The sequence below is a fragment of the Mastomys coucha genome, unplaced genomic scaffold, assembly GCF_008632895.1.
Source record: "Mastomys coucha isolate ucsf_1 unplaced genomic scaffold, UCSF_Mcou_1 pScaffold11, whole genome shotgun sequence".
Taxonomy (NCBI): Eukaryota; Metazoa; Chordata; class Mammalia; order Rodentia; family Muridae; genus Mastomys; species Mastomys coucha.
Window position 1 is genome coordinate 7,873,867 of NW_022196893.1, and position 12,637 is coordinate 7,886,503.

General features: G+C 47.5%; 1 protein-coding gene across 31 annotated transcripts in view; it reads right to left on the minus strand.

Moving 5' to 3' along the window:
* Positions 1–2,980: 2,980 nt before the first annotated feature.
* Positions 2,981–12,637, minus strand: part of Rbfox2 (RNA binding fox-1 homolog 2) — a 234,156-nt gene continuing 224,499 nt past the window's right edge. For 17 of the 31 annotated variants that reach the window (XM_031348195.1, XM_031348177.1, XM_031348165.1 and 14 more), the window contains 3 exons: positions 10,092–10,180; positions 9,607–9,679; positions 2,981–8,231 (listed from right to left, as the gene is read on the minus strand). In XM_031348195.1, the coding sequence (XP_031204055.1) occupies positions 8,187–8,231; positions 9,607–9,679; positions 10,092–10,180 (207 nt within the window). In that variant the 3' untranslated portion in view covers positions 2,981–8,186. The remainder of the gene's footprint in view (positions 8,232–9,606; positions 9,680–10,091; positions 10,181–12,637) is intronic. The other 14 variants (XM_031348096.1, XM_031348110.1, XM_031348303.1 and 11 more) reach the window with 1 other exon arrangement.

Sequence of the window (12,637 nt, forward strand, 5' to 3'; positions counted from 1 at the left end):
TTGAAAGTGCATTGATGCAGACTTGGTAATGTGAGCTGGTGGGAAAATGCCTTTTGTCAGGTCACTTTCCGAGTTCAAGGCCCATCTAGTCTATACAGTGAATTCTAGGCCAGCCAGGCTTACATTGCGAGACCTTATTTTTATTTTTTTTAAAAAAGGCTTTTGTATGCCTTCAGGAATGAGAGATAAAATTTCTCCAGATCACAGGCCTCCAGATGTCTGTAGGAATGGTGACCCATAGTGGCATTTGACCCCTCTCCCTGAGGACTTGGACTATTTCAGCACTTCAGATAACCAGTTTGAAAGCTGGGCACGTTGGGGCTGGAGAGATGACTCAGTGGTTAAGAGCACTGAGTGCCCTTCCAGAGGTCCTGAGTTCAATTCCCAGCAACCACATGGTGACTCACAACCATCTGTCATGGGATCCGATGCCTTCTTCTGGAGTGTCTGAAGACACCGACAGTGTGCTCACATATATAAATCTTAAAAAAGAAAAAAGGAAAAAGAAAAAAAAAGCTGGGTGCGCAGAGTGACCAAACCATAGTGATATACTTGAAAGATTTTTTATTTATGTGGTGGGTATACATGCAGGAAGCCAGAAGAATGTCAGATCCCCTGGAGTTGGAATTAGAAGTGGTTGCAACTTGCCCCGTGTGGGTGCTAGGCACCGAATTTGGGTCATCTGGAAGAACAGCGGGTACTCTGAACCACTGGGCTAGCTCTCCAGCTGGGGATACACCCACTTGCCTTTTGACCTCCTTACTAATAATGAACAAAGCTCACTAACTGCTGTCATATCTGTGTGAGTCATTTGCATACCTGAGTGCTGACAGAGTGTAAGCTCAGTGGAAGTGCAGGGAAGGGGGCTGGACAGTTGCACTAGTTTAGATAGTAGACTGGAAAGTGGATCTTCAAGGAGCTGGATACATGGTCATGCTTTTAGAAGAACCCAGGTGAAAGCCTGGAAGCCTGGCTGAGGAAGCCAGGAAAGCCAGCAGGAGCCTGTGGATGCCCTTGTCTCACAGCTGTCATGTACCTTCAGAGTGGTGGGTGCCATGAAAGTGAAGCAGGCAGGGTCAGAGGCAGTGCTGCGAAGGGACTGTGCAGATGGGCGGTTAGGTCTTCCCAGGAAGCTTAGATCATGATCAAGCTGGAGCAGAGCTTGGTTAAGAACCTAAGATAGGAATGAGCTTAGCTGGCTGGGTAGGGCAGAGCCAGGGCCCAGGCAGGTAGAGAATAGCAACTCAGAGCTCAGAACTGCCCGGCAATGCTGCCCCCATGGGAGATGCAGGGTTTAGGAGTGGTGCTGTTAGAATAAGCTCAGTGAAAATTGACTAGGAGGAGAAAGGTATGGGTGATTGAGCAAAATATGTTCTTTCTGTGACAAAGTCTTACTCTGTAGACTAGGCTGGCTTTGAACTGAGAGACCTGCCTGCTTCTCCCTCCTGATAGCTGTAATTAGTGGTGTTCACCATCACTCCTGGCCAGGATACAGGCTTATGCCACTTCCTAGTGTATCACGTGCTTTGGTCAGTAGCCTTCTGTGGCCTCCATCTTAACAAGGGCTTTAGTTACCAGTCACTACTCCTACTCAGCTCGCAGCCCCGGGAACTGCTGTGGCAGGAGTGACTGACCCCCATTTTTGATGTCGAAATCCTTGTCCAGTATTAATCCCCAGAGAGCCACCTATCACCTTTTTACCACACAGACCTCCTGGCGACTGGATGTGCCCCTAATGCTGAGAAACAGGCTTCTACCGTAATCTATCCAGTTCATGGATAAAGGCTGCTGTTGGTTTTAGTGACATTTTGAGGCGCATGCAGGGCCAGAAATATACCAGGTAGACAGGAGCTGGGCTGCCTGGGCCTGGTCCCATTCTGCCACTTCCCATGTGGCTTAGGAAAGGTCCTCAGTCCATGCTTTAGCATCAGTGTTCAGTAAGGAGACATGGTCAGGCTCAGTTTCTGTCTCCTTTGAAGTGAACACACTATCCTGTGACTGTGTCACGGATGTACAAACACAGCCTGGGTCAGAGTCGAAGGCCTTTAGTGGCAATGGCAGTGACAGTCCAGGGAACCGCAAGCTCTCCAGCCATGTGTTGCTGCTGTGTGTTTGGGGAATCTGCCAGTTCCAGGGCCAGCAGAGGCAGCTGAGAGGCTAGAGGTCACTGTGCAGGCACAGCCCCTGAACTGAGCTGCTGCTCTCACTTTATTTGGAAGGCGGGGTGGCAGGAGAGTGAAGGGCAAGCAGAGGCAGTGGGTAGCAATCTTGTCTAGGTTGCCATGGAGAAGAGAGCTTGGGATTTTAGTGGGGAAAAAAAAATACACAAATTAAAATTGAAGACCCTGGTCAGGAAAAGGTGAGAGAGGAGATATAGCCCTTAGCTGATAAAATGGGAAGGTTAGGTGCAGAGCACAGGCTGTGTGTGGGGTACCCCACCTGAGAGATGAAGACCATTAGGGCAGGTAAGGAGAAGGAAGACGCCAAGGTTTATACATCTGGGAGCAGAAATCCACTCAGGAGTCTACAAGAGGATTTCCATGCTCCCCATGGAAGGCAGTAACTAGGGAAACTTTAGGTATCTGGGAGATTGGCAGAGAAACCACCAGTGAGTGGTGGTTGAAGGCCAGTCTAACAGCAGAGGCATTCCCCACAGAGATGGGGAACAGGAGACAGGCAGCAGAAGCCGGGGAAGCAGGCACTTACCTCAGGAGTGTTCACTGTGTCAGAGGAGCTGGCAAATAGTGCCGGAGGCCCTGCAAGTGGGCAGCTGGAGGATGAAGGGAAGCAACAAGTATACTTCACCTCAGACAGAGGGAAGCCTGCTTCCAGCCAGAGAGCAGCTGGAGGACTCAACTCTCTCCTAGCTCCTGGCCACTCAGAAGCCTTCCAGGAACAAGTGCTATGGTTTCTCTTCCTCCACTTTCCAGGTTAGAGCCTGGAGTTCAGGCAAGAAAGAAGGATCCAAAAGCTGCCAGGGGTGGTGTTTCTCTCTTTTATTTAAAAACAGTGCTTCATTACCATTTGCAAAGGCTGAGGCAGGGCCCCTCCTTTGCTAAGAGTTTATAAAAGCCAGCAACATGATCAATAATTTATACACATGGAGAGTAATACAAAAAATAATGAATAAAAGCTAAAGATCTAACTACTCCAACCTTCACAATTCCAGCTACTTGATAATAGGAGTAACCCAATGAATACTGTATGGTCTGAAAGCTACTATACAATATGATTCTTAAGGAGGAGGAAGAGGGAGGGAGGGAGTTAGAGACTGTCACATAGCCCTGGGTGCTTCTCTGGAGTCAGCAGGGAAACAGGACCCTGGGCAAGCAGCTCGGGTGCCCTAGGAGGTGATTCTGGGAGATGGGAAGGAAGGAGACACAGCTGGGTGGTCAACTGGACAAACATCCGCGGATGCTCCCATGTCCCAGTGGACAAGCATCTGCGTATGTCCCCATGTCCCAGTGGTACCTGTCCTGCCATGAGGAAACCACATGTGCTAGGCAGGCCACTCCCTGCCACAGGGGTATGGAGAAGAGTGAGGTTCTGTGGTACTTTGAGCCTTGAAAAGATAGAGACCCAAAAACTGAGAGCCTCAGTTCACTCTGCAGCTCTAACTTACACATGTCAGCCCCAGGGTGGCTCTAGCTATTCACAAGCTGAATGCTGACATAGGGAAAAGTCATGTCTCTTAGGGGAAAAAAAGGATCAGTTCATCACTCGATATATAATGCAGCCAAAATGAGCTGCCCAACAAGCACGCACACAAAAAATACTGTGAACAGAAAATACAAGAAAACAGTTAAGCTAGGAGTCCTGATGGGGACAGACAGTGATTAAAGCACATCAGTCCCCAGAAAAAACAAACCAAAAGCATTTTCTGAAAAACTCAAAAACTTGCGTGCCCCTGGGAATCTGGCATTGGTAACCGGAAGAGGGAGGGAAGGAAAGAGCATTGCTGTTCCCTTTTTGCCTGCCAGGGTGAACGCAGCCCCACCCAGCGCTGGCATGTACAGAGGGCTGCCCCCTAGGTGGGCGGTCTCTGCAAAGGCAAGGTTGAGTTTTGGCTGATGGGCAGTTCTCAGTTACCAATCCCTGCCAGCCAGCACCACCATGGCTGAACTCATCTACCGTGTTTTCCTGAGTACACTGTAACTGGCTACAGTTTCGGTAACTTGCATAAGAACATGGCTTCCACAGCCAACCACAATACTTCAGGGACCTGTGTCCCTGGCTCACTTCTATCGCCTCGCTGAAGAGTTTGGCAACCTGTGGTAGTTGGTGAGCCTTTTAAAAGGAAAGTTGCCAAGGGACTGTCCTGCACTCAGTAACCTAGAGGGTACATGCTGCCTTAGGACACCCAGAGCCTGCTTGAGATGGGGTCCTGTTTCCCGCTCTAGCCCAGGGATGGCAGCTGCCTGGCTGATGAGGAAGCAAGGAGAAAGGAAGTGCACAGGAGAGGGAACAGGTGGGAAGAGGCTTCCGGACAGCAACATTTCCAAAAATATAGTGTCTTATGCAACAGAGAGAATCAAGTGTCACTGGTGTATACTACAAATGATCAGACATTCTCAAGAGCATGACAAAATAAAACACACGTTTACATTAGATGTTCACCGTGCCCACTATTGTTTCCTATCTGAAAACAGTGCAAACAGGTAACTTATGCTTTAAAACACCACGACCCCTTCCCCACCCCCCAAAGTCCCTTTCCTCCTAATATCCAGGGGAAAAGTCTGCAATTTTGCAAACATTGCCATGCTAGAGTTTTGAGTAGTGGAGAACTGGCTGGGCCAAAGGGGAAGGTTCACCAGGCAGCTTCCCACCCTTCCTGGCACACCCGTGTCCCAGACTGCCCTTGGTTGGCCTTGTTCGCCTGGCACAGGGAGGGGCACACTATGCTCTTCTTGCATAGCCTCACATCCTTCTCATCTTACAGCGTCTGAAGCTACATGACTAGGTATAGGATGGAGGTGGTCACGGACCTGCGGGCTGTGCCTCTAAGAAAGCACAGCCTAAACTAAACAGTTCAGCCCCTGAGGAGTCCACGTTTGAGGAAAAGCCACAAGTTCTCCTTAAACTAAGAGTCCAGTGCCAGGCGGTTTCCAAGGGAAGGAAACACGTTGGCTCAGTTCAGACAGCGGCTGCTGCAGGGTGACAGTGGCGGAGGTTCCTGGAAACCTGAGAGCCTTAAAATGACAAGGAGCATGGTGCTTCTGGGCTGAGGTTGAACTAAGTAACACAGAAATTCTAGAAAAGACCTAAGGCAGCTCTCCGGGCTGAAAGAGGAACAGCCAGATAAACGTTTTCACTACAAGTCTCCTTAAAGGAGTCCAGCTTCTAGTAAGATTCGCAGCATAGAAAGCCCAGACTACAGAGGCCTGCAAAGCTAAAAACACCCTTCTCACACTGCGATTCAGCGTCAGCCATCTTTTTGAAATCATCACCCAAAATCCTCTAACAGAGTCACAAAATGCCCGTCTCCTCTAGCCTGTTTTCTTAAATCAGTCCAACAAGCCAGCACAGTGGCCTTGCAGACTAACCATGAGGCCAATACAGTGAAATCCAGACACTTGGGGGAGCCAACTCTCAGTGCTCACCCTGAAATCCAAAGACCCTTGCATAAAAAGCCAACTCCATCTAGTCTTCCTTGGGAAGGAGCCTGAGGAAGTGGCACTGGAGAGTGTCCTTGTACATGCAGCAGCGATGCACTGGCAAGCAGACTGGCCTTGGAGGCCCCAGTCAGAACCAGCTGAACTGAAGTGCATGAAGAGCCCTCAGGCCCCTCCAGAGCTGGCCATGGGACTGTCCTCTTCACCCTGGGTGGCCACCCTCACTCCTGTCTAGAAAAACAAAAGTCTTCTTCAGTTCTTTCTCCCTTTCTACCGTTTGTGGATGCGACTGTGGAGGGACTGGCCTAGCGCCTGCCTAGCGCCCACCTAGCGTCCACCAGGTGAAGGAGATTGCCTTTTTCTGAGAATGGCCCTTATTAAACAAAGACCCAATGTCTGTTCCTTTAGCCAGTAAATTTTCTCAAAAAGAAACAAGAGAAAGAAAATTCCTCTGCCCCCATTCTCTAGAACTCCAAAAGGCCCCAGCCCATCCCTTCCCCTTACTAAAATATTTATGCATATACAATGAGAACTGTCATAAGAGTAACAAAAAAAACAAACTTTGGCTCGGGGGAAGGGACTCCATAGTAGCCAGCAGGCAGGCAGTCTTGTCTCCTATTCCACATGTTGCCCCAGAACCAATGACTACTCTGAGGTCTCTGGCTTCCATGTTGTCTCCTCAGATATCTTGGGAGATAGGATCTGAGGGCAAGATGGTATGTGTCAACTGTAGGCCAAGGCCCTCCCTGCTTACAAAAGGATGCTTGATTCAGTCAAAGGGCAGCCACTTTAATTCAGAGACATGAATCATTTATCAGTCAAAAATGTGTAGAGGCAGAGGCAACAACAACAACAACAACAACAACAACAAAAGAATCAAACCCCAATAAAATAACCCTAAAACAGACCCTGACAAAAACCAAAGCTCATGTCTCTGAACTACTCCTTTTAGCAGCGATCCCTTGGGTGAACTGACCAGGGAGCCAGTTGACATTCCCATTTCCTAATGCCTTCATTTTGGAGCCTCTGTGGGACCCTTGCCTTTCAGATACATCTCAGATCTGAGGGAGAAAGAAGTCCTTTGGAAACAAATCTGAAGCCAGGTTTCACTGCCATGGCTCCTGCAGGAGGACCCTTGACATTTTACATCCTCCATCCAAGGCAGGCTTAAAGTCCATGGCCTGTCTTCTTAATGCTCCCCGAGGGGTCCAGGTGCTTGGCTGTGACTCTGGAGGACACTGTGAAGCTGGATGCAGTGGCCACAAGGGCTGGAGACTCACAGAGGCTCTGGAAGATGGAAATTCCTATGGCTTTGGAGTGAGGACAAACTGCCTCTGCCTGCCCTTACTGGTCCTCATCAGCACACTTGAAGGGACAGCCAGCCTAGGGGCTTGGTTCCTTATCCTGCCCCAGCAGAGGCTTTCTGATGCCTTTCTTACTCTGTACTGATTTTGTGCTGCAAGAAAACGAAGGGATATCAGATTGAACACCCCCCCTTCTCTTCTACACACTCTTAAATGGCTCTGAACAATTTGTATGTTTAATCCTCATACTGTGCCCAGATACCTGGGGGGGGAATCTGGCCACTGACTATTCATTCTTCGGTTTCTGGATCCCAAATTCCTGAATCTTGAGGACATGGGAGTAGCATGTTAATAAAAGAACAGAGGAGTTGCACAGTGGCTCAATTAAAGGGGCAGCAGCCCAGCAGGAATGCTGAGGTTTCTGAAAAGAAAAGAAACAAGTGTTTTCCTATTCTGAAGCTCACTCTGAGATCATTGTTGTACTGAGGTGTTTCTCATCCACAATCTGAGAGCGTGCTTGGAAATACCAGCACTATAATTCCAAAAACCATGCCAACACTCTCAGGCTGTGCCATAAATGACTGTAAAAAGAATACAAAGGCAGGAGGGAAGAGGAGAGAAAAGCATCTTTTAAATACTCCTGTTTTGCAAGCACAACCCCCTACCTAAAGGCATATGGATTCCAGCCACAGCCAGTCAGAGCCTCCAGCCAAAGACAGGCCAGAGGGCACACTGCTGCAGAGCTGGCCTCCACTCTGCTTATCTCCCCAGCCATCAGCACCAGATCCACTTTGGTAATTCTGTCTGCTGGCTTCTGATCAAATACATGTATCAGCTCCTTCTTCCTTGACTGCCTCCTCTGTGACCGACAGAATAAGCTAAGCGTGGACATACAGACGTGGAAATGCACTATCTTTTTTTTTTTTTTAACCACAGTTTTTAAAAAGCAAAAATAAAAACAACAAAAATCCCCAAACAAAAAAAAACAAAACAAAAAAACCCCCCAAAACCAACCCCCTCCAAACAAAAACAAAAATTCAAAAACAAAACAAAACAAAAAAAAGCACAATCTTTGGAACAAAAGAATTAAAGGCAGAAATTTAAAGGAAAAAATACATATTCAAAGAACATAGTGAGGTATAAAAAAGTATTCTCTCTTTTTTGTTTGTTTTCCTCTTCATCTTGCTATAGAGTCCTCTACTAGTAAATATTGCAATAGCCAGGCCTCATGAACTGGGGGCTGTCCCACTTGCAGGGGTCTCACGTCACTTCAGTAGGGGGCAAATCGGCTGTAGCCACCTCGGTACAAACTCGCCTGCAGTAAGTAGAGACATAAGAATATTGAAAGGATGAGAAAAGTACAGGAAATGAAGCCACATGTCTGGAGAGAGCAACTTTCTCCCAGCAACCAGGCAGTGGAGACATCATCACGGCTGACTTCATAGTTATACGACTAGGCACAGAGGAGACTTGGCATGGTTTCTATCTACCTATCAGTCTTTGTAACACTGCTACAGTCCTTGCTGAAACCGGATTGCTAAGCTCCCTTCAAACTCATGGCCAGAGTGTGTTGCCTCTGACTACTTCTTGGTAGAGGTGGTCACATCCTGTGTTCAGAAGGATGCCACATTAAAACCCAAGCTAATTTTTCAACCAATGAAACAGATCTCCTCTATAATCTATAAAATACAGTTGTTTCTCTGTATCCATGGGGTACTGATTCAAGAAATGCCCATGGATGCCCAAACTGCAACAACTCTAGTCTCTTGTTTAGAAAGGTTTAGTGTTTGTATAGAATTAGATGAGTCTTCCTGCATGACTCATCTGTACAGCACCAGGAAAGACTCACAGAAGGCTTGGTGCTCTGCAAATGGCTGCCACACTGTACTGTTGGAGGCTAACAAGGGGAACAGACCTACATGTGTTCAATGAAGATAACTTCCCCAACACTGAATCTGAGGTATGCACGTGCTCCCTACTCTGCTTGTTTCCTTACCTTGATCAACTGACTTACTCTGGTATCTTACTTCTTTTCACATCAACCTTCCCAGGAATCTCCTCCTGGGTCTTTCTTTCAGGGTATGGGATTTTTCATTTAGCATCACTATGGAGTGGCCTGCCCTTGCAACTATAAATAACAATCAATAGTAAAGGCATTTAAGCCAAATCCAAAAAGGCTACATCGATAACATCAGTCCTATGGATTGTTCTAGACTTGCTCTATATACTTCTTCTGTACTTCTCTACTAGAAACAGCCTCTGCAGTGTTCACAACATTGGAGTCCCAGTGCTACACACCAAAGGACGGTAGGGCAGCAGGCACATTGTTAGGCATCAGCAATGAAAAGCTGAGTACATTGAGAGCTTGCTGGGAGAACTGGACACCTTAACATTCCCAAGCCTTTGGTGATATCAAGAACACTATGCTACTGGTATGCACCTAGTAAAGGAATCCATTCTCTTGTTTTCTCCTAAATATTGCCATTACTTGGGAAGACTGTCACCATCAAGCTGTCCTTCCTATTGCCTTTCCAGATGTACAAGTAAAGCAAGTGACATAGATCCCAGGGTCTTATAGGGCTTCCACACTTTGGCAATGGATGAAATTACAACACATCACTTCCCTAGATCTTTCAAATTTTGCATATAGAGGAATAACATGGCTTAAGAAAAAAGGTATATAAACTTACCACAGCGCCAACTCCATAGCTGGCGGCAGGGGCGAGGGCATGGTAGGGGTCAGCTGTGTACACCCTGCCGTAACTGGAAAGGAGAAGCACCGTCAGACAGAAGCAGCTGAGACCGAGACTGAAGGCCCTGTGCTGCAGACCTGGACTATTAGTAGCAAAAATGGCAGATGGAAGAAGCCTTCCTATCTCTGTTCCTGACTGTAGTGACTGGGAAATCCTGACTACTATAAAATGGCCAAGAAGGGGTCAAATGGGAAAGAAGACCAAGTGTAATCACACCAAAGAAGAGACAGAACAAGAGAGCAAGTATAGGAAGAGGCTAGGTCTGGGTGTTGTGTGGCAGAAGCCATGAAGAACAGGCTCCAGAAAGAGCCAGGCTGGCAGGAGCCCAAGGACTCAGGGCAATTCTGGAAATGGTGAAGGGGGAGAGGGATGCTGCAGATAGCACGGTGCTCAGGGCCTGCTTGCTCTGGCTCTGTACATACCCGTCGCTGTAAGCGGCTGCAGCGGCTGCAGCAGCTGTGGCTGCGGTTGCAGTAGCAGGCTGTGCATATCTGTAGGCTGCATATCCACCCTACAGGAGAGAAGAGAACTGACTTTACAGCTACCTCTCCCCAGACAGACACCCCTCCCCCCAATATTGACACACACGTGTAGACACAAGGACAGACACAAACACAGACACACATGGAAAGAGATGTTTCAAACTGCACCAGTTTGCATGCTCCTCCTATGGTAGGAAATCAAGCTTTGGCCAATGTAGAAACTTGCTTTCCAATTTGTGACAGTAAGAAAAATAAAGTACACAGGTACTACCTAGTAATTTTAAGAAATACAGATATGATTTTGGATCTTCACAGTGTTTTTTGGAACTCTTGACATGGAAAATATTCATGAAATGTTAGGAGAATTGAGTCAACATGTATATAACAGTTAAAAGAATTAAAATCTCCTATCTCTATCAGTGTCAATGTCAGACTCTCTGTACTATCACTAAGAGTGCAGCAGGCCACAGGAAGATCTAACACAGAGCCTGGGTCCATCTGGAAGGGCATGCCTATCAAGAGCAACACTGAGAAGGAAGAGCCAAGCAGACATCAGAGAACTGCCTATGAATCAATAAATTCACCACCTGCTTGTGAGAGTGGCGGGGACAGAGATTGTGGCCTAAAAAGCTAAACACTAAACCCTAGTTCTCTCCAGGAAAACCTCAATTCTAGCCTATATTCCAGACTTGGGGAAATCAGATTGCCAAGTGGCCTAGAAGCGTTTGACTAGCTCTGAGGAGGTCAGACAGGCCTCAGCTGCTTCCTTTCTCCACAGCAGCCTTTGGGAGCTTTCTTCCCCAGTGGATCATATATACTTCTTGAGAAGTGCTGAGGAACTCGGAACCATCAAAGCCTGCTACTTCATCTGCATTTTGGTTAACTAAACAAAGGCAATTGATGTGTGTATGAACAGAGATGTCCCTTCCGGAAGGACTCAAGGACAGTGAGACAGGCCGATACAACTGGTAAGGCCTCATTGTATCCTTCTATAATCCACCTACTTTACTTCAAAACCAAGCAAGCAAGCAAGCAAAAAAACCCCCCAAAACCCAAGACAGGGTTTCTCTGTGTAGCCCTGGCTGTCCTGGAACTTATACTGTAGACCATGCTGCCCTTGAACTCAGAGAGCCACATGTCTCTGCTTCCTGAGTGCTGGGATTAAAGGTATGCGTGTACTGGCTGGTTTTGTGTGTCAACTTGACACAGGCTGGAGTTATCACAGAGAAGGGAGCTTCAGTTGGGGAAGTGCCTCCATGAGATCCAGCTGTGGGGTATTTTCTCAATTAGTGATCAAGGGGGTAGGGCCCCTTGTGGGTGGTGCCATCCCTGGGCTGGAAGTCTTGGGTTCTATAAGTGAGCAGGCTGAGCAAGCCAGGGGAAGCAAGCCAGTAAGGAACATCTCTCCATGGCCTCTGTGTCAGCTCCTGCTTCCTGACCTGCTTGAGTTCCAGTCCTGACTTCCTCTGGTGATCAACAGCAGTGTGGAAGTAAGCTGAATAAACCCTTTCCTCCCCAACTTGCTTCTTGGTCATGATGTTTATGCAGGAATAGAAACCCTGACTAAGGCAATGCGCCACTACCACCTGGCCATTTACACATTTTTATTGCCATTCTTTGGCTGTCAAAAATATCTGTTCAGTTGGTCCACCAGACTCAGTCTGGTTCAGTCATGAATGACAGATAAAACAGTGTTTATTCCTATAGAAGGCCCATATCTCATGTCAGCTGAAGTATCCCATTCTTTTTTCCTTTGTTTTTTTGCTAATGTTGCAAGAGATATTTCATATCTCCAGGTTTTTGGGCCATTTTTTAGGGTTGAAAGATATTTGTGTGTGTGTGTGTGTGTGTGTGTGCACGCGCGCGCGCATGCATGCGTGCATGTACGGGCACACAGATTTGGAGATGATATCTCTAGCCTAGAGATAGAGCTACTCAAGGCTGTCTGGGAACTTGCTATGTAGACCAGGCTGCCTTTGAACTTACAGACTCACCTGCCTCTTCCTCCTGAGTGCTGGGATGTATGTATGTGCCACCACTCCTGGCTATGAAGTATTTCTAATGGGATCCTTGCTTTTCCCTAGCTAGCAGCTCTTCCTGGCTTCTTTGACTCCTGATAACTTTCATTTTGGAAAATGATTTTATGAGCTTGTAAGCTTTCTCTAGTAAGGCACCAGTACCATGAGGAGCTCTCCCAGTCTATGTTGTAAGAAGACAGGGCCAGGGCTGGTGAGATGGCTCAGCGGGTAAGACCACTGACTGCTCTTCTGAAGGTCCCGAGTTCGGATCCCAGCAACCACATGGTGACTCACAACCACCCATAATGAGATCTGATGCCCTCTTCTGGTGTGTTTGAAGACAGCTACAGTGAATTACACCGAGTGGGGCTGGCAGAGGTCCTGAGATCAATTCCCAACAGCCACACACATGATGGCTCACGCCCACCTGTACAGCTACAGTGTACTCATACACACAAAATAAATACA